This window comes from Danio aesculapii, chromosome 17 (assembly GCF_903798145.1).
Source record: "Danio aesculapii chromosome 17, fDanAes4.1, whole genome shotgun sequence".
NCBI lineage: Eukaryota > Metazoa > Chordata > Actinopteri > Cypriniformes > Danionidae > Danio > Danio aesculapii.
This window is the reverse complement of record NC_079451.1, coordinates 29,464,174-29,491,359: the sequence shown is the minus strand read 5'-3', so window position 1 is coordinate 29,491,359 and position 27,186 is coordinate 29,464,174. Positions and strand designations below refer to the sequence as shown.

The 27,186-nt window shown below is 35.4% G+C and overlaps 1 protein-coding gene across 1 annotated transcript; it reads right to left on the bottom strand.

Annotated features, from left to right (window-relative positions):
• Window positions 1-865: 865 nt before the first annotated feature.
• Window positions 866-25,296, bottom strand: tbc1d12a (TBC1 domain family, member 12a). Its single transcript, XM_056477705.1, has 13 exons — window positions 23,944-25,296; window positions 20,129-20,255; window positions 15,358-15,476; window positions 13,553-13,635; window positions 13,272-13,389; window positions 11,368-11,474; window positions 11,108-11,188; window positions 9,185-9,279; window positions 9,011-9,082; window positions 6,353-6,481; window positions 5,942-6,051; window positions 2,186-2,444; window positions 866-2,058 (listed from the first exon to the last, which is right to left on the bottom strand). Exons 1-13 carry the CDS (start codon window positions 25,017-25,019, stop codon window positions 1,969-1,971), a joined length of 2,466 nt encoding a protein of 821 aa, XP_056333680.1. The 5' UTR covers window positions 25,020-25,296; the 3' UTR covers window positions 866-1,968.
• Between the last annotated feature and the right edge of the window lie 1,890 nt (window positions 25,297-27,186).

The window sequence follows — 27,186 nt, the reverse complement described above, 5'->3', positions numbered from 1 at the left end:
CCTGTAATCAGCTGAAGTCCCAAAAGCAATTGTGTGTGCCAAAAAACTGTAAATATGATGTTAACCTCTGTTCTCTCCCACATCAGATCATCAGGGTGTGCATTTACTACAGGGAGAATGATGTATTACCATTAGAATCAGCAACCTGCAAGCCTCATATTACCCAATATAATCGGAGGACAAAGGTGAACAAAGTCATTTGTAGTTTTTTGGCAGCTTCATACGATTACAGTTGAACCACTGAAGTAACATGGATTGTTCTGACAATCAATGTTTTTGGATACTTTCCTGGACTTTGAACATTTGTGAACCCTCGGAGGATGAGGAAGCTCTCACATTTCATCCAAAATATCTTTCATAATATATCAATATAACAGAAGTTTCAATTTTGTGTGAACTAACCCTTTAACTCACAGCTTTAAATCACAAGAGTCAAATCCAGTCCGTGGAGGGCTGTAGCTCTGCACAGTAGAGTTCAACTCCCTGATTACACGCATCTGATCAAACTAAGTGGGTCCTTTAGTTGTTTAAAACCTACAGGTAAGTGTGTTCAAGCAGAGTTTGATCTAAACTGTGCAGAGTTGCGGCCCTCCTGGAACTGAATTCGACACCTGTGCTTTAAATGATCGATTTTGGTCTCCAACATAAGAATCGACTTAACTTCTGTTTTGAAAGATGAACATTTTAAAGGAGCGATTCAAACTAAAATTAAAGAACGCAAGGTCTTGACGGTCTAGAAAAAGCACAAAAAAATGTCTGTCACGCATTTACATTTAAAAAACAATGGAGAAGAATCGAAGTGGAATGCAAAAACACATTCAGTGTGAATGACCCCCAAATTCCAAGAAAACGTATATTTCTGAAGTAGGGATTTCATTCAATTTAATGTTTAAAACCAAAGACTTCGGAAAACACATTTTCCAACGATCTGCGGATGGCTGTCTTAAATACACGCTAACCCCATGTTTCAGTTCGCACCTTCTAATGACTTCTGTGTAACATTACATTTCATAATTAAAATAAAATTTAAAAAAAAGAATAAAGACAGGAAGACGGCAAGTCTCCAATATTGAGATTTTTCCACATCTACACTACAGCCCTCACACCAGAAATGTTCATTAACAACGGTTATGTAAGAAAACTGTACAACAGTGAGGAAGTAAACAAAAAAAGAGAGAAAAAAGCAAGAGAAATAATTCATAAATAAAATAAAGACATTAAATAACTGAAAAAGAAATCTGGAAATGTCAAGGTTCATTCATTTGGAGTGTAGAAGGTGCAAAAGTTGATCTCTTGTTTGCTGCTGGTTAGTTTGTGTCCATCTGTAATATTTCACTTCATTTAATATAGTTGATTTCTAAATAAGTGATCAAATCTGGAGTGCTAATACTGCTCTAAAGATATTACTATATGTTCATTTATCACTTGATGTGTTTTTGCACACACTGAGGAAAACTCAATCAATGTTAGCAAACAAGCTAAATTCAGCTAACTGGAGAGAAACAGCATAAACACATTAACGACAGATTTGGTATGTGCTAATGAAAGGCTACTGCAGGTTTATGTTGTGTGTTTATAACAGAGGGCTTAGCGCTGGTTCATAACAGGGAGTGTTCAAATCATGTAGCGTTTGGCCTCTCTGTGTGTGTGTGTGTTTGTGTATGTGTGTGTGTGTGTGTAAACGCTTCAGATTAGTTTGTTTTCTCATAGTTACAACATTACAAAAGTAACATTGACAAAGTTGGCACATTATACGGTCACCCGACTCACATTTGTCTTATACTCAGGCTCAAACATACGCACAAACAGGCTGGCGAGAGCTAGTGAAGAGACGTCTCCTCCACAGGACTCAGGGTCCAGCGTGAGCTTCTTCAAACAGGACAGTCCTCATATGTCCTGGTCAGGCACACACTGCTGAGGGTCAAAGTGCTGAGTGACGTCTCTAAACATCCTCGGAGGCCGCTGTTTTCAGCTTCTTAAGGCTGGACTGTTGCTGTTGCTGTTGTTGCTGATTTTGTCAGTTTCTTTAAGTCCGTCTTTCATCAGAGTGGAGAAAACCTGCAGGAGGAGCACATGGAGGAGCACACTGAAGGTTCTTTAACTGTTTAATGCCATTCGGTTTTTTAATCCTGACACCTGAAAACTCCTGGCTCATTTCTTTAAAATAATAGTGCATGTTTCTCACCTGGTTCCAGCGGCGGTTGTTGCTGATCATCTGTGTGTTTGCGATGCAGGAGAAAAGTGTGTGTGCAGGAGTGTTTTCAGGCAACCGGGAAAGAAACTGTGCACTATGAATAAAATCCATCTGCAGCAGAACATCCTGGTACAACCGCAGGATCCCCAATCCCGTCCGGAATAAAGCCTCCTCTCCGTCTCGACAAAACACATCCCAAACACGACACGCCACATCCAGCGGTAAAGACTTACTGTACAGAGTGAAGATCCTGACAGCAGGACAGAGACAACAGAGCTATCAATGACTAGGAAAAACAAGCTCAGATCGGCTGCTCTGGATGTGTGCAGATGAAAATCTAAATCAATACAGTAGTTCTTCATTTTTAATTCAGGTTTGTCTTTTTAGAGTCAACATAATACAACTGTTCATAATGTAGTCATTTCTCATAATAATTGTAATAATGCATTTTACAGTCCTACTGACTTTTCTTTTGAAGTCAACAATATAATTAACTCCTAATGTTTAATTAACAGGTCGAGATATTTGAAATGAACAAAAAAAGATGAACAATTTTGTAAAACATTCTAATGTAAAAAAGCTATTCTTTAATATGTGACAGATCTTTTCGGATGACAGCTTAACCCTCTACCGCATGGTGTTGCTATATGGCAACATGATACTTGTGTTAATTTCCCTGCCACTGTTTCTTTAAGACCAACATTGATTTTTTTTTGTTGGAAAGAGAAGACCTTAGTGTAGCCAATGACGTGCTTTGGTTAAGTCACATTACATGCAGCGTGATTTCTGACAGACTGGCGTTTATTGTGAGTAGTTGCTGAATGCAAATGTAAACGTCAATAAAAATAAAGGATTTACTCATGTCAGATCCACGAAAAAATCTGAAACATCACCTCCAGTAAGTTATGATGACACTTTCACAACTCAATTTTTTTTAAATCTAATTAGTTTTTTGTAAATGGATCAAATGTATGTGTTGGCAACACAGTCCAATAGTGGAACCTGCAATATTGCAATAGCTTAGCTAGCAAGGACAGCTGTGAACTTTTAAGTTGTAACAATAACAACATTAATGCTAGTAATATAATGTTGATTAGTTGTATGTTAAAGGCATTTGCATTAAGGATAAAATCTAGTTTAAATGGCAGTGCTACTTTTGAATAGATATGAATGCAGGAAACAGTGTATTAGCGAGCACCACCATGGTAAGTGAAAGAAGAAAAGGACAGAACTGTCTCTTCCTGCAGATGAAAGTGAGGATGAGATGGGTTTTAGTGACCATGAGAATGATGCAGATTGGACATTTGATAAGAGCAATGATAAAGACAGTTCAAGTAAGTTAGCTCTGAGGCAGATAAGACAGGTGTAGTAAAGTATATAGTATAATATATCAACACTGTTAGCTAGTAGCTACATTATTCTGATGCATCTGGATATACTAGACTTGTTATTTATTATTTACTTTAGAAAATATTTATATTTACTGTATGTTGTATACATGATAATACAACATTATGTTTGTTTTTAATAATATTCAGCAAAAAATGGAATAAATGAAAGCTGTTGGCATAGGAGTTGTTGGAAAGTATGTATAAGGTGTCATTTATAAGTTCTGTGTTAAAGCTTAAAATACTACAACACCAATTAAATCATTTCAAACAACAAAATTATTATTAATTAAGGAAAGTTCTAAATTTGACATTTCTAAGGTAGATCCACTGTTGGGCATTGTTGACATATGGAAACATATCACAAAATACCTTAAAAAGAGAAATTTTTGCAGTAGAGGGTTAATTTTATTATTCAGGCATAATATAATCGTCTTATACATTATGTAATGTATAATAAAGATATAAATTATACTGCTGCACAATATATTGTTTCAGCATCGATATCGTAATGTGATCATTCGCAATAGTCACATTGCGAGTATACGCAATGCTGAGTCTGGATTACAGTTTATCGTTTGGCAAGTCTCACTGTGTGAGGGTTTTATAAGCAATCAGGCATAAGAAATTGTACCGTTTGTAACATTGGCAAATTAATAACAATTCATTTTATTAAATTGATTCTAAAACAAGGACTGCAGTATTATTTTACATTTGATTACTGTATGCCTGAATACAGTTTGACTCTTAGGAAAACATTAAATGCAGCTCAATTTATTTGTATATTTTCTTGATTGAATTTCTCTGTGCATGTAGATTGATTATTATATTTTATGCACTGCTATATGGAATCATTCAAATTAATCTAAAATGATCAATTTTTTCCAAATACAGATATTCAAGTCATCTGGTGAAATTGTATTCATATCGCAATATAACTTGCAGAATAAAAAGAAATATTGCAATGTTAGATTTGTCTAATATCATGCAGCCCTATTATACATTTATAAATATAAATACCCTCAATTTTGAGCAATTTAATGTATTCTTTCTGAATTAAAGTAACTTTTTTAAAGCTGAGTGAATGGTGGGAAATAATAATGAGGGAACATTTGTGGTAACGTTTCATTCATTAAAATGTTTTTTGAATACAAACTAAAAGGAGTTGACAATCACTAGTTTAAGATATACAAGATTATTATAAGAATAAATCATTATAATTAATTTTAAATCATTCTCTAGAGAATTTTGAAAATTTATCAACCAGTGAAGTCTCAAAGCTAAATGATTAAATTACATGTAAAAACAATTACAGTAGCCCTTCTGTTAAATCTTAATTCTCTTTCAAAATATTTCCCAATCAATGTTTAACACACAGTAGATCCTATTATATTTTTCATTTGGATAAAGTCATATTTAAAACTATTAGGTATTAAAAGTTACCTTATTAACTTTAGTTTAAAACTATGGATCCTTTTCACAAGACGTTTAACAGTCATCATAATCTTAAATCCTTGAAAGTTTTTAATATTTAGATTTTTTTTTAACTTATGAACATTTAAATGCATTTATGAATGTATTATATCATCTTTGCGTCAAATTACAAAAAACGAATTAGCGCTTATGCGAGGTGTTTCTAATGCATCGTCTAGTAATTTGTAAATTTGACCTCATCTCTCCTCTGGCTGCCGTCATCAGTCTCACACTAATTTTGTCCTTTTTCTGAAAGTCTTGATAACACCATCGTAGAGTTTTTCTTTTAATATTTCAGCAAATACGGTTGTAAAAAAAAATATTTGTTGTACTCTCCCATTCACTGCCCTCTAAGTTTACCCAACAATGATGAAAAGTGAAAATGTGAAAAGTGTCTATTGTGCTAAAAAATAAAATAAAACTTCTCTCCATTAAACAGCGCTTAGGAAATATTTGAAGAAAAAATTCTCAGCATGATCCCAATATATGATTATATTAACTAAAGGGAAAAAGGAAAGACATATACAGTTCAACGTACATCTCTACAACAAAAAATAAATGAAAAGTAAATGCTGACAATCAATCATTTAGGGATAGAAATCATTTGTTTAGCAATAAGACTCCACTTATAGATATGCTGTCAAAACTTTACACTAATTCAACCACCCTAGACTTGTTTCAGGCTTGCTTTTCTAGAGGAAATATGAAAAAATTCCCTCTTGTTAGACAAAACATAAAAGCAGCCCTAGGAGGCGATAAAGAGTTGCAGTTGGAAAACATAACAACCTCTGCTCTCCCATTTCAAAACAAGAAAAAAAAAGCAACACACAGACAGAAGAGAAACGAGCAAATACAGCAGGAAGAGAGATTTTAAGAGCTGATTTACCAGTCTATGAGGTAAAAGTCAGGCGTCAAGCTGTTGTTCTGAAAGTGCTGGAAAAGTCTGGGAAGGTTCTCCTCAAAAAACACCTCAAACGCTGCAAAATACTTCAGCATCTTTGGAGGAAAACAAAGTATTGTTACAGCGAGTCCAACTTAATCACAAGCCTGATCAAAAGCAGTGTGTATGCTAAAAGCAATGTTCGTCAGCAGATTACCACTTTTGGGAGTTCTTGGCTCATATTTTCTAACTCAAAGTGTGTCTGGCAAAATAAATCTCTATAAAGTGGGTCAACAGATGGTTGGAATAAATGCTGACAGCAAATGCAGACACAACGCTCCCTCTATTTTAAGAGCAAATATGGGTGATGTTGCAGGTCTGGCGCAAATAGGTTGGATGAAAAGAGTGTGTGTGTACCAGGTCATGGTCCACTCTGAAGAAGGCCATCTGGCATGGTTTGTTGAGAAGGTTGGCAAAGGCAATGAAGGCATCGGCTTCCTCCAAATTCAGAATGAGAACAGCAGCAATGAAGGACATCCCCTGAACCTAAATCACACCAGACACAAATGTAAAACTCCCACAGAATGACATTCATGAACGAACAAGGACAGTTCATCAATAGGTAAGTCTCTATTACCTTCCAAACTGCACAGATTCAAATTATACATTAAAAATATGCCCAATGGAAACACATACGGTTGAAGTCTAAATTTTCTTTTCAAATATTTCCCAGATTATTTAACTTAACCATAGAGAAAGGATTTTTACACAGTATTTCTTATTAGGATTGTCGTGATTCCATTAATTCATGTTACGATACTATACCAGCTGAAGTATCAAGATACCAAATAGTATTGCGATACTGTAATTCACAACTCAAATTATATTATTTAAAAAAAAGTATTTTTGCATGTCTTTTTGTATATTTTGTAGATAAATGACCGACAACATTGACCAAATGTTGAAATGGTGAAAACTCGATTTGCCGCTCGCCTCCTTTTTGTTCTCGTTTACACCAGAGATTGTATTTTTTGCGGAGGTTGCGTCTTTTTGGAGTTAACAAGAAACTCATGATGTTGTTTTATAAAGCAGTTCTTGAAAGCATTGTTAGATATGGTATCACAGTGTGGTTTGGCAACCTATCTGCTCAGTGTAAATCTAAATGGATGCATCTCTTAAAAACAGCATGGAAAATTTTTGGGCACGATGAATATTTTAATCCCCGCGTTTTATATGAAAATTGTGTCCTCAATCAGGTGGAAAGGATTGTAAACGATCCAACTCATTTTTGTTTCCTCATTACGAACGGCTTCCCTCTGGTAGAAGATATAGAGTCCCAAAGTGTAGGTTAAACCGTTATAAGAAATCCTTTATACCTGTATCAGTGGGTTTATTTAATAAGAGTCTATCTTAATTACCATTATAAATTTTGTAACTGTTGTATTTTGTATTGTTTTTATTGCTTGTTTTTAGTGAATGTCTGCAGCAATATGGCGATGCCCATAACAAATTTCCTGTCAAGGACAATAAAATTTTACTACTACTACTTAATAAAGATGCGGTTCCAGTTGGTGATGATTGTCCTGTCTCTACAGATTTGGTAAGTGCATATGTTTGGTGTTCTTTGTTTGTTTATTCAGATGGCAAAGTTAGTTTGTATCATCAGCAGTACTCTTTCAGTGTTTAAAGACAGACCTTAGTCAAAATGATTTCTAAGTTTACAGTACGTTAATATCACTACAATATTATGGACTGAAAGATCCGCTGTAAATGCTGCTCTCTGAGTGTAAACATGTAAACACCGCAATCAAACTATTACCGCCGTGTAGGATTTTTGCCGCATTTTGTGACAGGAATAACATACACGGCTTTCTGACGCTACCTACTGAGTGCATCTAAGTTACCGAGAAATGCGGAGGGTTTTTTTCTCTCATTCGCCATGCGGTATCAAACATTGCATTAAAAATACACGCTTCCAGCAGTTCCTCGAATCAAATATCTCGTTTGTCACGAGGGGCATGAATGAAATGTTTCAGAATGAAAGTACCAAAGTGCAGTTAAAGTCCACCATTTAATAATTTGGCAAATAATTCGATTACTGATGTCCATGTAATCACGGTCACTGTCTTTCTCCTCTGCGTCTGTGTGTTTGTTTTGCCTCTGTGAAAATCAGCATGTGCCCAAACCGAAACTCCCATTTTTATGCAAATTTTTATGCACCTTCACTCTTTCCCTCCTCCGACACTCCCCCCTAAACAGAGCTGGACAAACCCACTTTCCTGACTTTTTCCAAACTAGAGGTGTGAAAACACACTGCTGAAACAGGAGGTTTCGTGGCCCTTTAAAAACATTTATAAAAATTGCAAACCTTTTGTGCAAACTTTTAATAAAAGAAAGCTTTATGTCCAGGGCACATAACTAGTTCGCAGTTGTGCATGCAAGGTTAAAAAAAAGAAAATGCAGGTCAGATAAAGTGCTAGAGAACAGCTTTTGTCTAGCAGTACTGTTGACAAACTTGTTACCCAAGTTACTGCAAAATCAAGAATTTGCCCATGCATCACTGGTAAGATAATTATTACAAACGTCTGGTGTCAACTGTGTTAGTCTGGTGCACGGCTCACTTAAACTCTGGTACAGTTCACTTCAGATTTGAACAATCCAACCAAATCATGGAACTGAGCTACTATTAATTACATACACTATGGATTTATGTGGTTATTTATGAGTTTAATCAATTGCTTTCTTGAGACGCATCATTTACGTGCTGCAAGAAGAGAGAAAGAATATCTAATTTCTGCACAACTTCAGCAGAAAACGACTCTCTATTTTTGTTCATTCAATGAACTTTAAATTCATGGTAAATGGCCGTTCAGCGCAAGAATGCTGAAAATGAAACTACTTTTCAACTCAAAAGTTCAAAGTTGAACAATCAAGCAAAATGTCAAAGCACCAGCAAATCATGCAGTTCTGCACATAGAATACAGCCAATATATGTTCAATTTCATTTTAAAGATAAAGACAAAAACGAAAAAGGTATGTGCACCCCTGCTTATGTCAAGCAAAGAGAATACTTACATAGCCTACGTCAGGCCTATAGCAGGTGTAGGCCCCCAACACACTGTGCAATATATCATGATATGGTCCACCCTGATGGACAGAGAATGACAGTCATTTTGGGAACAAATTATACAACCATGGGAAAAAAAACACATAAAGAATGGGTTGCAGAGCCTAGACACCTGTTTTTACCTTCTGGAATATGTAGAGTGAGGGGAAGGTTCTGGAAATATCCAGCTTAATTAAATCCAGACTAGACTCTCGGTCGGCCAGTGACACGCCACAATCTAATCAATTAAAACCAGATACGGTCATCAGTCAGACTGGAGATGGATAACAGAGCTTTATTTTTCAGTCTTTTGACAGAATTCAATCTTTACGGTTTTGCTCAGAAATTACTTTAAAAATATATAAATATTTAGACAGAAGCACCTGCTTAATTATTACATGCAAAAAGTTATTTTAAAAGTTTTTCCCTCCTAGTCACATAAATGAAAAATAAGGTTTGTAATAAACAGCAATGCTAAGAGTGGCATTTAAATCAATATGTAGAGATTTCATGCAATAATATAGAAAGAGCCTATCAATAATAATAAATTAAAGAATGAACAAGTAAAATAACAGTAGCAAGAATACAGAAAGCACCCGATAAACTATATACACACACCTTTCAAAAGTCTGTTCTTAATGATTTTTAAAAACACTATTGGTAAATAAAGTCTTTTTTCCGCTCCCTGACAAATTTCTTCATTCAAATACACTAAGACTAGTAACACAGTAAAATATGTTTTAAAGGGCACCTATTTCACCCTTTTTCAAGATTTAAGATTTATCTTTTGTGTCTCCAGAATATGTCTGTAAAGTTTCAGCTCAAAACGCCAGATTATTCATTAAACCTTTCAGAATATTGGATTTTTTCTGCTCTGAACACATTTTGGCTGTTTTTGTTGCCTCTGCTTTTAATGCTAGTTCTCCTCGCCCACCGTTCCCACGTGCCTGTCAGAGTGTGCCTCACTCTCCAAAATGTGACAGGATACACGTTAATATCCACTGCTGTATGGATATCTGTTATGTTGATGCACAAAATAAACCTGATTTAACATCCACAAACTGGGATTGAAGCATCTTCTTCATCTGCGTCACGTAGGGCCTCAAAATGGGAGAGATTTGGATCCTATTTTATCGTCAGGAAATTTAAAAATTTTATATTCCTTAAAAATTTTTAAATTCCTACACACGGTTTACCAAACAGCTTACAAAAGATGATTTTCATCATAGGTGGCCTTTAAAATAATTTATAAATTATATGTTCTGCACAAAACCAGATATTCTGACGAACGTTGGGAAGCAGCAGCCACTGACGTCTATAGTAGAAATGTGTTGGAGCTATTTGTGATATTTATATAATTTAAACTTTATTTGTTTATTTGCTTTATGATTATTGAGTAATTAAGATTAATAATATTATGCTTTATTATTCTGTGTCACGGATCGAGTAGTTTACTGATATGGATTAGCTCCAACTACTTTTTACATCAGCTCACCTGCTTACAAAAGGGCACACAGGTGATGGGTGATCAGCTGGCAGGAGTAGCAAGGAAACAGTTATTTGACCGTGTTTTGTTTGTGGCATTTGTAAGACAAATAAATGAATTATATCAGATAGAAATGCTTAGACGCGTCATAAAACATCCCTGCTCCTGTCAAAACAACTCCATGTTAACCGTTGTCGGAGACCGTTATACTAAAGTCGTCAATAGCTGCTTTTTTTTTTTGTTCAACATTCTTCAATAAATCTTCTTTTGTGTTTCATTTTTTGGGTGAACTACCCTTTTAATGTGCAAAAGAATGTAATAATTTATCAGAATTCTCCTAGTTTACAGGACAATTAACATGAATGTAGCATAAAAAAGGCATTACATTGTCCTTTACGAGTCAATGTAGATAAGAAAAGTTATTATCTGCTTTGTTTGAACTCATCCATGAAAGTAAGGCTTCGCTTTCAAAGATAAGATTGTTTAGAGACATGCTTCTTTGCATTAGTTTAGTTTACAGTTAGATTAGTGAAGGACAAAAAAAAGATTGACTACTATCATTGTCTCAACAAAAACAGACCTTCATTTTCACTGACTGAACTGGTCTCACTGAAGCTCCTCCACTTCTCTTTGGCTCTGGACAGGAAGATCTCATACAGCTCTAAAACACACAAAACACAACAGCCGTGACAAACACAACAGCTGCTTCAGCGTCAACACAGTTCATCTGGACACAATCTGTGTTTGTATGATTCGTCAGACTGATGTTACACTGAGCCAGATGGCCACAGATGATCAAGAAAAAGCTAATGTGAAAAGTGCAGCAGCTGTCATGTTTACCTGGAGTGATGTTGAGTTCATTCCCGATGGCGAGGCACCAGACCTTTCCTCGAACGCTGGGAGGAACGCCCTGCCACCAAAGGTCTCGTACCCGCCGAGTGTTACGCCTACAACATGACAACAAAAAACATCATAAGAGGTTGACAAATCCTAAGTAAGGATCAATAAAAACTAAATTTATCCTGCATATTCAGAAAGGGAATCATTTGATGATATTCCGCGTCAATTTCCATAATTTCCATGATCATTGTTTTTTACTTTAACTTCTACCAAAGACTATAGATACACAAACATGGTTAACTTGCATTACTATTAATGACATAATTTGCAATGCTCAGTAAGTTCGCCACAGTAAACGTCCCACCTTCAAATCAGAAAACCTTTAGCCAATCAACAATCTTTATAGCTTTGGAGGCGAGGTTTGTTACTTGTTCGTTAGGCATTCCCTGTCATTTGGCAAATACTGTGTGCTTGCCCTGATTTTGACTAGGCCGTTATAAGATTCTGATGGCATGACAACATTGGATAAAAATATTACGGTTTCACGGTCTCGTGGTTAACTTTTTAAATGTCTGCGTAAAAAACAAAAACTTTTTTCCCTTTAAACGCAATATATTTTATTTTGAGAAACATGTCAGGCTAAATAATTTAAATGGATCACAGATTTCTTTTAAAATGGCATCTTTGGATATCTTTTCTGCTGGACATACTGTTGTCCTAAAAAAATAAAAAATGAAAAAAAAGCAAAACAAAATCTTGCATAAACCACAGAAACGGAAATCTTGGTAGTTTTAAAACCTTGACTTTTCCAAACTTTTCCAAACTTCCAAAGGTATACCTTGAAACGGTTATCGTCCCACGCCTAATTTTGACAGGAAAAATTATATCGCATCACAAATTGTGTTTTTCAGGTGTCATCCTCTGGTCTTTGCTTTGGGTTTTGTCTGTATTCTTCCAGCTTTTGTTCCAACGTCCTCTGGTTACCATTGAAAAAGCCATAAACGAGATTGATGTTATGAAATATTTGCCAATCATTGCACAAGCACAGTAGCTGGAGTAACCTGGAGTTAAATGTTTTAAATGTAATTATAACTTAAGCAACAAATGCTATGAGAGAAGTTCTGATTTTGTTGTTGAAATATGTCATTTAATTGCAGGTTCAGCATGCTGTTTTTGAGATTTCAGTATTTCACACTCATTTAGATAGGACTTGGTTTTGGATAAACTTCCCGGAGCGGTTGCAAATATGACTGCTGAGAGAACAGAAAAAGGGATTTTTCTTCAAAAAAAAAAAAAAAAAAACTTTTTTTTTCATCAATTTCCTTGGTTAAATTGTGTTCAGGACACCACTCTCAGCATATTTTCTCAGTTTTGCTTTAATTTGCTTCTTTAAAGTGTGTGTACTTCTAAATGCAAAACTGACGGATGTGTTAAGGCTGATTTATACTTCTGCGTCAAGTGATCGTCATGACCCATGGCGCCTGCCTTGCACGTAGCCGTGCATTTATACATCTGCATGCTGTTTGTGTTGCTCCACAATAACACTTCAAAATCGCTAGCTGGTTGTTATGTTCCTCTGTGTAGAGTTTCTTCACGTGTGTTTTGTTTTTCTGTGAATGCTACGTTAATGCACAACTAGCTAAAACTCACTCATTCAGAGGCGGGAACCGGCGGACGTGCAACAACTTTAATCATAAGGTAAACACAAAACAACAGTTTTCATCTAGAGCTATTTCTTGACAGGAGACTTGACACGAAATCATTCACACCCGCCCACACTGGTCACAGTTACCAAGCCAACCAATCACAGAGCTTGCGCTACACGTCATGCAAAGGCTACGCCGGACCATAGGCATGCACTTGATGCAAAAGTATAAATCAGCCTTAACAATCAGGACACTTACATGCTCTCCCAGTTCGGCAGGACTTCAGAGTTCCAGATCACCATGGCACTGGCGATGTTCTCCTCCTGACGGTATCGTTCTTTCATTTGACGCTTTTTCTTCTGCGCCTCTTTCATCTCTAAATGAATAAAAAGGTGTATGTGGGTGAGAGGTTAGGTAACAACATTAATGCAGCAGTGTGTGTGTGTAAATGTGTGAGGTGCATGGTCTCAAATGTCAAGTGTCAAAACCATTGCAAACATACTCTAATGAGCATCTGCACAAAGACACACATTACTCACCCCTTCTCTTGGCCCCTGCAACCATTTCACTGTACTCCTGCCGGTGTCTTTGAGATTCCTCTTCTGATTTAGCTGGCAGGTTTCTACAATTATATGAATAGAATAATTATATAAGAAGTTGAAACTGCATTAAACTGCATATATAGTTGAAGTAAAAGAATTATTAACCCCCCTTTGAATTTTTTTTCTTTTTTAAATATTTCAGATATGTCTGATAATATTTTTTCTTCTACCGAAAGTCTTATTTGTTTTATTTCGGCTAGAATAAAAGCAGTTTTTAATTTTTTAAGGTCAATATTATTAGCCCCTTTAAGCTTTATTTTTTCCCGATAGTCTACCGAACAACCCATCGTTATACAATAAATTGCCTAATTACCCTAACCTGCCTAGTTAACCTAATTAACCCAGTTAAGCCTTTAAATGTAACTTTAAGTTGTATAGAAGTGTCTATACAGAGGGCTAATAATTCAGGAGGGCTTATAATTCTGACTTCGACTGTAAACTGATTTCTGTCATTCTAAACCTGCCAAAATTTCTTCTGAACACCAAAGACTTTTTTTTTTTAAAAGCTGGAAACCTGTAACCACTGGCTTCCAAAATTGTAATTTTTCATACCATAAATTGTTACAGGTTTTTGGCTTTCTTCCAAATATAGAGTTTAACAGAATAAAGAAACCACATAAGGGTAAGTATTTTCATTTTTGGGTGAACCATCCCTTTGACAACAATGCTGAAAGAAAAACAAAATTAGAAATTTATGCTACTATAGATTTGTATAGAAACTCCAATGCTCGTCTTTTGATCAATGTCATGAATGTGACTTACTGAGCCATACATAGTACCCATACACAGATCTAAAGCTGCAGTGTGCAATTTATGTGGCACTATTAATAACCAGAATTACTCATCACAATGAGCTTCATAAACACTTGCAGCCTGTCATTAGTAGGAAAAACCAATAACACACACAACTAGACAAGCCAATTTAGTTTTTTTGTATATAAAAAACTTTAACATGGATAAAATGCTTAAGCATCAATTTAAAAATGACAAAACCATATTTGTGCCATGAAGCTAAAGTGATAATCTCTGATTTACACATAAAATCTGACCACCTGTTATTACAAATAACTGGAATTTTCTGCAACAATTTCCAGACTTCAGAGGAGACTTATCCTTGTTTTCACTGGTAGCCCTCCAGTATGTCAATTGTTTTTTTGGTTTAAATCCTTATGTCAACAGAAGGATTTTACTCTGACTTTTAGACATTTTCTCTTTCAGAGCAAACACAAAACCACCTTACACAATGAGAGGGACACATTTACCCAAGTATTTGTCTTTAAAGTTGTTAATCCTCATGTTAAAAAATCTTGTTTATCAATTCCTGAATATGCAGTTACATCTCTGCTCAAAGAAATATTTGCTCTCTATTATTATGTTAACTGGAACGCAAAGCAACTACATTCCAGCTAGTTTTACTCCACCAGTTCCCAAGTTACATCAATATGAAAAGTAATCTCACTCATGTGTGAAATTTGTCTGGTTACGAGTAACAGAGGCTCACAATAACTATACTATAAGCAGCCACAACTTGTAATAAATAACAATACGCCAAGCACAAACTTTTCTGTTCGATCACCTTAATAATAAAACCTGCTCTTCAAGTTCATACACACACATTTGGTGTGATGGCTTATGTTTTACTAGCAGCGGGCAGGAAATTTGGGTAAATATTTGATTAAATGGGTGCTTGCAGAAGTTTAAGCAATGCATTATGGGAACTGAACTTCACGTTTCACACTTACGCAGGTCTGTCTTCCAGAATAAGAGCGGTGGTGGACAAAGGCTCAAACTCCAGATTCTTGCGTCTCTGTGGAGGGTGAAGGGGTGGTCCTGTAGCAGGCCCAGCCCTGGACTCGTACTCCTTCAGAAAAAAAAGGAAAGAAGAGAAATCATTATGAGTTTACAGCAGGTCCGTGTCTACAATTCCTCAGCTGTATCTGGAGGAGAAGTGAAGGGAGGAAAAATTCCATCATGAGATTCCCACATGCTACAAGAGAAAGGCCCCAAGGTTAGGGCCCTAATGTTAAACCCATATTATAACTGAAGAATGTGCATTCGTGAGTCAGTGTGTGACACAGCTCTCTGTTTCAAACACAAATAGACAACAGCTGACCAGCCTGACTCCAATACAAGGTCAGCAAGAGACAAAACACATTTGCACATGCAATCAAAATTTAGATTTCAAGCTAGTCTTGACAATCAAATATAAAATGTGTTAAAAACACTTGTTTAAAATCCCTTGACTTTGTCAGTTGTAGTTAAACTGATTTGTATACATGCTGAACAAAGTCAAGCTAAAATACAGTGTCACTTTGTCAGGAAAAAAGGTATATATACACTACCGGTGAAAAGTTTGGGGTCAGGTTTTTTTTTTTCATGTTTTTTTTTTTTTTAAGAAAATTATTCTGTTCATCAAGGCGGCATTTATTAAATGTAAAAAAAAATAATAAAAAAAAGTTAAATTGTAAAATACTTATTAAATATTTATTTATTACTTATTTTATGTAGTTTTAAACTAAATTATTACTCCAGTCATTATTGATTTTATTACTATTACCATTATTATTAATAATAATAATAATAATTAATATTGGAGTGATTTCTGAAGGATCAGGTGACTCTGAAGACTAGAGTAACGAAGCTAAAAATTCATCCAAATCCCTGGAATAAATTATTAAATGTAATTACAAATCTACTTTTCTAATAAAATTTCACAATTTTCCCATTTTGACTGTATTTTTGATTAAATAAATGCAGCCTTGGTAAGCAGGATAAACTTATCTTAAAACATTTAACAATCATACTGACCCCAAAATGCTATATATATATACACATGGCCATGGTGCTGACATACAATACTTGGCCATGATGTTAAATGGTTAAACAACACAGGTCAGCAAGTTATTCTGTTAACTCTACATTTTTATATCAGCAACTTTTTTAACTGCGAGGCCACAAGAGACTTTTTAGCAGTTCATAATCTCCTGAATGAATAAGGGTGTTTTTCCTTTTAAATTTCCGTGTTTTTCAAAACTGTAAATTTAAAATATGGTGGCTCCTGAGACCAGTATAGAAAAGTGAACTTCTTGTCATATTCAAGAAAACACTTTGATATTATTTGAGCCTTGAATGACAGGCTATCCAGCTGGATGTGCCCATCACATGATATATTCTCAACAAATATTCAGGCAGGCTGTGCCATTGAAACTATTCTCAAATTGTACTAGAGGTATGGTACTAAATGTTACCAAAGATCTGACAAGAAAACATCCTTCACACCATTGCACTAAAACCAGCAACCTTTTTAGACAACTTTTAAGACAATAGGAACTGTCCATGCATTTTATTGTTAATGTCAAATTCTGACCATGCTATAAATGTCACAACAGAAATCAAAAGTCATCAGATCACGTGACTTTATTCAGATATGGAAGTCAATGGTTGCAGATTTCTCAACAGTTTTGGAAACTCAAACTGTTTTGAGTAAATAATTTTGAGTAAATAATGGGTAAATTTTCATTTTGAGGTAAATTATACTTTTAAATCCTATTCTGATGTTCAGTTTGAATTTCAGCAGATGATCTTGAACACATCTAAATGCCTAAACGCACTGAGCCGCTTGCCTTGTGATTGGTTGAATAAACATTTGCATTAATGTGGCCTGTGAGTGTATTTAATTTTAAAATATACTGACATTCCTTTAACAGTACTTCTCACAGGTTTAAAATATACTTGCGGTGGTAGCTGGATTGAAACATGCCATTTACCAACATCACATAAATAGTTAGTTATATTTGACAAACAAAACATAATTTAATTTAACAATTATTTTTTTTATTATGACACTGTTATACGCGGTTTCTTTTGAATGGGTTAAAGTAAAAAAAGACTGTTAAAATAAAAAGAAATCCACTATTTCTCTCACTTTTATGCTATTCAGGAGCCATGTGCACCCACTGACAGGTCAAATCTGCTTCTCTCTCTCTCTCTCTCTCTCTCTCTCTCTCTCTCTCTCTCTCTAAAGTTCAAAGCAAACTTAAATGCCAACGCATTTTAGATGTATATAAAATAGCCTAAGTAATATATTAACATCATCAAATTAATACAATATAAAGCAAATGGGAAATAAAAGACAGAAAAGGAAATAAAAATACCTCTAAAAAAGTATAATTACAAGATTAAAACTTGTAGATTGTTTAAATAAGGCTAAAGCGTTGATTAACTAATGGTGTACATATATTTTGCAGCAAGTTTAGACCAGTCATTTTGTCCTCTCCGAGTATATAGTATAGTAAAGTATATAGTATAGTAAAGTATATAGTATAGTAAAGTATAGTTCTGAGTCGTTTAGATTCAAGAATGAATTGTTGAATGTTTCTCTTGCTCTTGCGTGCGCAGTCAGCTGCAATGCCAATCGAAAGTACTTCAAAAACACATTAATCACAGCTTTGAAAAGCAAAACCAAATCCGAGACATTTTAGGAGATTTAGAAACCCTGGCCAGACAAATTTTTTAGGTGCCAAAAAGGACCGTCTCTGTGGGTCTGCAGAGCACGTGAGACTGTCTGTGGGAGTGTTGACAGGTCTCGCGCACATAGAATGAAATGGGTAAACGAGAGAGGATTTTCTATTACTTAATCAATTGCGGATGTTAGGTTATTTTGGACAGATAAAACATAGTGTAAAAGTAGATAATAATAATAGTAAAAAAAGTGTCACTAAATATACTTGATCAGCTGTTAATATACCTGGTAATACACTGTTTAAGAATTAGAAGATAACAAATTTAGAAGATAAAAAATTTTCAGGTTTTTAAAGATCAATAAAACATAATTGTCAGTGTGTGAGTTTATTGGCAGTCTTTCTCTCTCTCTCCATGGAATACAGAGAGACACCTGCAGAGTGTGAATTGAGCGCAAATCCTTAGCTGAAAACAACACAGGCTCAGTCATCACTTACTGAAGGGAAGAGTAAAGACAGCTGCACACATGCAGACACACACACACACACACACACACACACACACACACACACACACACACACACACACACACACACACACACACACACACACACACACACACACACACACACAACACCCACGCCTGGCCCACACACACTTGTTTCTCCTGGCTGACACACAAAATGACACACAGTTTCCAGCAGCAATCTCAATCCCTCTTTATTTCACTGAGTCAGGCTCTCTTGGTTTCTCTTCCTCTTCTTTCTCTTTTGCTTGCTCTCCCTCTCTTTCTCTCTTCTGCAAATGCTGCTTTCTCTTGCTACATCCTTTTCTCTGCACAAATAAGGTTATGAACTTCCACAATTCTAGTCATGGAAACAGATGTACTGTTTCTAGGGTTATACACTCAGTAAGGAACAGTTCATGCAGTAAGGAAAATTAGATCATTAATTATTCACCCAAATGCCATTACAAAACTGTTTGACTTTCTCTATTTTAAATGGAACACTTTAATTATAAGAAATTCTTTTTGAGCACCAAATCTGCATATTAGAATGATTTCTAGAGAAATATGTCACACTGAAGAGTAAACTAATGACTTTTAATATCACCTACTAAATCAGGGGTTACCAAACTTTTCAGCCTGCGACCCCCAAAATAACAATGCCAGTGACTCGAGACCCCCACATTTCTTGGAGGTGGTTATAAATATACAAATGTTGCGCACACAACAATAGGCCTATATAAACACGAGCATATTGACAACACAAAAAAGTGCAACAGTCTAACAATCATATAGTCATTTATTAATTAATCTCACTTAATGAGACCGGTGGGCACAATTTTTTCAGCCCAAGTCTATTCTTGGTTTAATTTTCGAGATCGCCAAAATCTTAATATTATTTGTGGCCTATATTTATTTTTATGCATTTAATAGCCATAAAGGTGTCAATGTTTATCCTGGTGCTATAAAATCAATCTGCTGCATCCGACACTATTGCTGTGTTGTTAATCTAACTTAAATCAATCCAATGGAAAAAAAAAATAGATAGCTTTTTATTTGCAAGATGTTGTTTTTTTTATGTAACTATTAACTACTATTTTGATCTTCTGTGAGTTATGGATAAAATATGGTAATTCTAATAGTATAATCAAATTTATTTGACTTTTGAAAATCACTAAGGTACCCCCTGTCATTGTTTCCTGACCCCTATTTTGGGAACCACTGTAATAAATCACAAGAATATATCCCATTTTAAAACTTAATTGTATTCACCTTTCACTATGTTACTCTTCTGGTGCATTTTAATCAAATAAATGCATCACTGCTGAGCAAAAGAGTTTATGTAGAATTAAAATTGCTAGTGTATGTTGCCATTACATTACTAAATTGCACTTTAACACTGTAAAATATTATAATTTCGTTTTTCAAATAAAATCAAACATAAAAGATTCTATTATGTGCCATTTCCCAAAAACAAATCTTAAAAGGTATAGAATGAACAAAAGAAGACTGAATTCTCATGTTTAAATCTTAACCATCTCTCTTACCTCTTGAATGGTTCTGGAGTCTTTCAGAGAATTGTCCCGAAGTTGAATTTTCCCAAACAACTTCCATCCTGGAGCACTCTGGGAAGCCACTGCCCTTGATTCTTTGGGCTTCCAGGAAAACAAACTCCTGTGAAAAGAGACAGACAAAATAAGAGAGAAAAAGAGTGAATTACTAAAAAAAAAAAACACACAATACACTACTTTACCTTAAACACTTGGAAGAGAAAGTTAGGCCTGTCACAATATCTACTTTTTGTTGTACAATATATTGCATCAAAATATATTGCGATAAACAAAATTACGATATAATATCATCATAATGCAAGTACACTCTTTGAATGAACACATAATATTTTTATTTTTAAGAAGATTTCATTTAATTAGTTATCTCAACAAATTAAAAATTAGGCATTGGTATCAGAAAGTGAAAACGCATATCCTAAATAATGTTAACAAAAAAGTGCAAGGTAAAAAGTAACAGCCTGCGATTTCTGTTACCAGATCTATTTTCCGTTGTCAGACATCCAGAAAATATACAGTAAATACTATAGTGTTTTTTAACCATACTGACACTGACTCCTCCAATAGAGATGTTGTGCAATCAGCTAAAATGTTGCTAGAATAGTTTTTAATGTATGGGCGATTTACATTGCATCACCAGGTCATGTCCATGTGTTGTGCGATAAGTCGATATATTGATTATTATGACAGGCCTATCAAAAGTATTTTCATTTGTGTTCAACAGAAAAATGAAAAATCATGCAGGTTTGGAAAAATTCTCATTTTTGGGGGAACTTTAAATTTTAAGTCTTGTAATAGGGGCCTTAATATGACAACAATTCAACTCATTAAGAGTACAGAAAATTAAGATCTTGGGACAGCTCAGCAATGCATAGTAGGTCTAATGGTTTAATGTGCCTAATGCAGGGAATTTCAATGTACTCATTGTGATCCTGCATCCTGCAAATAAAGCCTTGAGTCACAGTCACAGGTGCCCTTTACAAAAAAAACACACAGCTAATGAGCAGACCCAACTGAGATGAGCTCATTAAACCTCTGAACATGCTTTCTGGCGGGACGATCGATCCAACGCTGTCTTAATTACACAATAAAGCCAGTGAAGCAGATCAATAATGTGCTGAGAGAGACAGATTGGATGACGGACACAACAGTGGACAATGAGAAAGTATAACAAAAGTGAAAGATATGCTAACATAAAGATGGAAAAGAGAAGTTTGCCCGTGTAAAATAGGGAAGTGAAGGCATGGAGAGTGCAAGAACAAGGCAGAACGCTATGAAGCCCTGAAACTCATAAAAGCTGACATTAAAATTCCACAGTGTGTGTTTTTCCAAACTAAGTCCATCAAGTTCTTTGTAAAGACCAAAGCTTCTAGGACTCCCTCTGAACTCTGGTATTGCTTTATGGGTGGAATAAGAAGCTTTCAACCTAAACATAACACAAATGGTGCAGATGCGAGTCAGAGATGAAGGGCGATGTCATGTGATTTGGTTCTACTGTAGAAATTTGACTTCATGCGAGACTGAGATAACTGTGCTTTTAAACTGGATTGGACTTTCATAAAGCAAAGAGGCTTCTCTTGATCGAATATCTCAAAACAAGAGAGTGTTATCAAAGTAAACAGCACACCTTGGACCTTCTGTAAAGCATTTCAGTGAAGAAAAAAAGTTCACAGGTAAGTGGTAATCAAAGCGCCTGTCACTATTTACCTGATCATGTGTACAACAGTGTGACTTAAGCTCTAAAACAATAAAAAGCTTGCTTACACAGATCTACACTTCACAAAAGCATAGTTAATACTTTAAAATACTGATCGTTGGTTTTATATTCGCACATTCGTTCACTTAACGATCCCTATATTGCTTACAGGCTACTTTGAATATTCGGTCTGAATTAGCATGCAAGTATGACTTCAAAACAACATTAGCACTATTTAATTAACTGTCAACAATGTTGTACTTTGATAGTCATTGCCTGATAATATGATTTCACTATTCAGAATTTACCGGGTCCGTGAGCTCATGTACTTCCGCATTCTTTACATTTTAAAGGTCAGTACTGGCCCAATACCCCCATAAGTGGCTCCGTTCTCTCATCAGTTGGAATAGAATAACTTTTGCATAGATTATGATAGAGACATTTTTCTTTTTTCTGAATACTGACATGTGCAGAAACCACCCAAATTAATTACAGCAACCTAGACCACACAGAACCTAAAAGATACACTTTCAAATTTGAGTTAAAAAAAAAAAAAAAAGCGTCTCTTTTTTTGGAGGGATTTATTACAACACAGACAACATATAAAATTATTTTAATCACTTTCAACAGTGTTTTATTCAAAGAAAATTCTAAGGTTTTTCTTTAGAATGATACCAAACATTTGCATTTACACCTCTGCATGTGGATTTGGGAAGCTTTTGAACATGGGTAGGCAAAATCTAGGCGGAAACCCCAAAAAAGCACTTGACCTTATTAAGGAGAATGACCGCATGTGCGAATATAAAACCAACTTTACCTCATTTTTCAAAATAAAATGCAATTCTTCATGACATGAAAAAAAAGTCATTTTGTACAAAATTGTAAAAAATACAATACTGTGAAAACAGATCTTGAAAGTTAGATTGTTAACGGCAAACCGATATTAGAATGCTTAAGTGAATCTGAGCATCACAATATGAAATAAAGATTCAAATAGTTTTGCAGGCTAAAAATTTAAAATTATCTTTGACATACTATCATCTAAAATTTGCGCTAGAAGATGACTAAGCATGTAGCTTAGTCAATAATAAGACTATCATTCAGAAGTATGTGGCCAAGTATAGTTTTTTTTTAATAAATAATCCATTGACAGATTAAATTGATCAAAAGCAATTGAATAAATTGTTTTTAAAAAGTGTTTCTTATACATTCATCAATTGAATACATTGAATTGGGGGTTTCACAAAACTATTTAACATAAAAAAAAATTACTATTTTTTTTTTTTTTTACAGTGCTTTTGATCAAATTAATGCAAATAAATACAAATGTCACACACACACATACAGTGCTCGGCATATACAAGTACACCCCTCAGAAATCTATCTTTTAAAGCCCTATTTTTAATATGAAGCTATCCAATATTATATTTGTGCATGTACATTAGATTAGTCAGTACTGAAGACAAATCTGAAGCTCATCTAACAAAATAACTTACGATACCGGTAAAAAAAACTAACACACCCAAATTTATGTTATAGAAAAATATGAAAAACAAATTTTAAAAAGAAGAAAAATCAAAAGAAGCAAAAAAAGTGAAAAATTCAATTTTAGCTTTCAATTCGTAAATATGTTTGGTGACTAAAATATTATTTTAATAAATATATCTGTTTAGTAAATCCGTTTTGTGTAAATGCACCAAAATACATTGCCTATATTCACTGAGAAATTGATAAAAATATTTATTTTCAAAATGGGGTCTACTCAATTATATAATGTTTATTGACTTCTTATACTGTATTTTAACTTCTTATCAACCCCAAACTTTGAATGATAGTGTATATTTAATCCCATGCATTTCGTTGCCTTGTACTTGTACATGTGTGATGACAATAAATTGAATCTAATCTAATCTAATCTAATCAATAAAGAAAGAAAAAAACACTCAAATCAGCCAAGAACTGATATAATCCTGATCATATCATTTCTTCTGAGCTTAAAATAAAAATACAATCAAACAAATAAAAAACTTAACTGATTGTAGTGATCTGAACCACTGTAAAATAAAATTAAATCAATCTGTGCGCAACTGCCATCTACCTGGTGAGGAAATCAGCAATGCCATGTCTCTTGGTGCCAAGCGTCTGGTCAGATGAGGCATCGGGGTCAGCGGCCACTCTGTCTGGAGCACTCTGCCGCCGGCCACCCTCAAATGTATTCCCAGAGCCGAGACATTCATCCACACTACCCTCTGCCCCAAAATACCCATCATCCTCAGGACTCAGAGGAGTGGCATCACAGCTGAGGGAGATTGGGTGCCCGGGGTTAGTCCGGAGGTTCTGAGGCCTGACTGGGGGCCCCGTGTCGCTGAAATCCTCCTCCGGACTAGGCTCTGTCTCGGTGTAATCGCTGGTGTTTTCTGCCAGGGGTGACAAGGACAGCTTGGTGCTGAGATCTGATAGGGTGTATGCTGGATCCGGGTCACAGGGCTGGGCCTCATCTGCGCTGGAATGACTGACCCTTTCACATGACCTCCCAGAGGAGAGGATACCATCGATCTTATGAACAAAGACAGGGTGTTCTGGAGCAGGAAGGCCACCTAAGGCTCCAAAAGGGACTTGAGAGAGGGTGTCATAGCTGTTCACAATCAACAGCCCTCCATTGCCCACTTTTACACCCCTGTCTAAAGCAGCAGACGCCTTCCTGTTGAACCCTTCTGCGAAATTTAAACATCTTAAATGAGTTTGATCATGATCCATGTGTTCATGGGTCAAATCTCCATTAGGCATCTTCATATCTGGGGAGGTTTTACCCGTGAATGACACTGCAGACCTCAGTTGGGAATTTAAATACGCCTTGTCGGGTTTATCTTCGGTCTCTGAAGTCCCTGAAACCCGACCCGTGTCTGACGGCGTCCCCTCCTCTCCATCCGGACACACCATATCCAGCTGTTCGGGAAACCCGTTTAATACCCCGGCCTTGCACCCCGCCAGCACTGAAGAACGAGTCTGCTGTCCAGCACCGCCCGGATACGCGTATGGCGAAATGTAAACAGAGCCCTCCCGTGCTCCGTCTGTGTCTGAACCGCAAACGCGTGCTTTATGCTCCTCCCGGTTGTCGTTGACATCGATAAACGGTGCGAGCTTGGGCTCACCAGCATCCTCCACCCTCTCCATCTCACTGGAGGTGTCGCTGGGTCGGAAAGGCGGATGAAGCCCTGCTGCAGCGGCGGCGCCCCGGTTCTGCTGGGCTGTCTGCAAAACAAGCTCTCATCTTATGTAGTCCGCTGATTCGGCCGGTCCGGTACACTCATGACATCGCGTCTCCGAAGCCTTTAGCGTTAAGGATGCGGGGTAACGCCACTGCTGGGTGTTGTTTATACACATTTTGATCCACGTCCAGCGCAGTCGCTGATAGAGGCCATTTTGAATGTGGTGTCGGCGTGTCTCTCTTTTCCAGCGAAAGGCTGGAAGTGGGATTTCCAGGAGTTAACGCGACATCCACCGGACAGCTGGAGCAACTGCAGACACTGTGTGTTAAAATTGCAGCCCACAACAACCAAGTCATAACAGTTTTATATTTTTCTAGACGTATATTTCCATTAATAGTTCATATTCTTTACTCACATTTAGGCTATGCAATGCAAATACGTATATATTTATTTATCTATGCCTATTTTCCTTAATCATATATGGAATGCTAAAACATTTGGAAGAAAATGGATATAAAGTTTTACCATATCTACCGTTCTATCTATTATTCTATCTAATGTTCTATCTAATGTTCTATCTATCTATCTATCTATCTATCTATCTATCTATCTATCTATCTATCTATCTATCTTCCATTATTCATATATGGAACAAAGGCAAATAGGAAAATAACGTTCTACATATCCATCCATTCATCCATCCATCCATCCATCCATCCATCCATCCATCCATCCATCCATCCATCCATCTATCCATCTATCTATCTATCTATCTATCTATCTATCTATCTATCTATCTATCTATCTATCTATCTATCTATCTATCTATCTATCTATCTATCTATCTATCTATCTATCTATCTATCGTTCTATCGTAGAATTCAAAATGACCAATAGAGGGCGGCAATACACAAGTCTTTTTTTGTTTTACGACTACGGTGACAATAAAAACATCTAAAAAATTACAAAAATATTTGTACATTTATAAATTGATAATTGCCTTTCCTATGTCTATGAATTTACTCATTTATTTTTTTTAAATCAAGTGAACAGGTTTTTATAGAACAGGTTTGTTTTGTGTTGCTGAATTTGTCCTATATTCCGCAGGGAATGAAATATGACACCACAGTCTTTTATGCATTGTTATTTAAATTCTATAAGAGACCTTCTTGTGTAAGCTTTCTTTTGTGCAAAAAAAAGATGCATTTCACTTTGAACACATATGTAGTTGGTGTAGTCTCCAGGCTTTAAAGTCTTGGTATTCATAAATTAAAATATTCTGTTATTTACAGGAAAGTTAGATTGCATTCATTTAAACACATTAACGTACCCATAGCATTGATATTAATTACCAACATACAAGCGATGAAAAGCCCCTAGCTTTTTTGGGGAAAATTAAAAGAATTATTATAAATTATTATTTGCTCTTTAAATTATTTTAAACAGATGATACTCACTAGATTCCGAACAAATAATTAAATAAATCACAATATACTAATAAATAATATTTTTGTGAAATACTTCAAGCAATTCTGGAGTTTCTCAGTGCACTATTACTGGAAAACAAATATGGCAATATCCAGTAACTTGATTGACAGTTATATAAAGAGGAGTTTTTCAGTAAATAGAATGGGAAACAAAACCAAAGCAGAAGTCTGACACAGCTTGACACATATAGCAACGATGCACAAATACTATCTTTTATACTTGTTAAATTAAAAATGCATTACTACAAATCATCTGACTCTATGTGCAGTCATTGCATTAATAACATTCCAAGATATTATCATTCATCTTATTTTCATAATGCTTGAAAATGCGCATGCAAGTTGTTTTGTAGTCGAGTAAACAGAATTAAATTAAATACATATTTGCATAAATGCATATTTAGGCCTACATTGATTTATTGATTGATTTATTGATTGGTTGATTGATTAATTCTGCCAAAGTATTCCATGTGAGGAGGATATATGATTTTGATTTTCCTCTTGGTAATTGCAGAACTCTTCAACTTCAACAAAAACATTGTTAATATCAGGTCTATTCATTTTATAATATTAATAGTAATAATAATAATTATTATTATTAATTATTGTTGTTATTATTATTATTAATATTATTATTATTATTGT

What these genes read in the sequence shown, in the direction of transcription:
- tbc1d12a (XM_056477705.1), bottom strand. Translation starts at nt 25,019, where the DNA reads ATGGAGAGGGTGGAGGATGCTGGTGAGCCCAAGCTCGCACCGTTTATC. An exon ending in TGAACTCAACATCACTCCAG is followed by an intron (nt 11,189 to 11,367) that starts GTAAACATGACA and finishes TGTGTGTTTTAG; the next exon opens with AGCTGTATGAGATCTTCCTG. An exon ending in ACAACCGCCGCTGGAACCAG is followed by an intron (nt 2,059 to 2,185) that starts GTGAGAAACATG and finishes CTCCTCCTGCAG; the next exon opens with GTTTTCTCCACTCTGATGAA.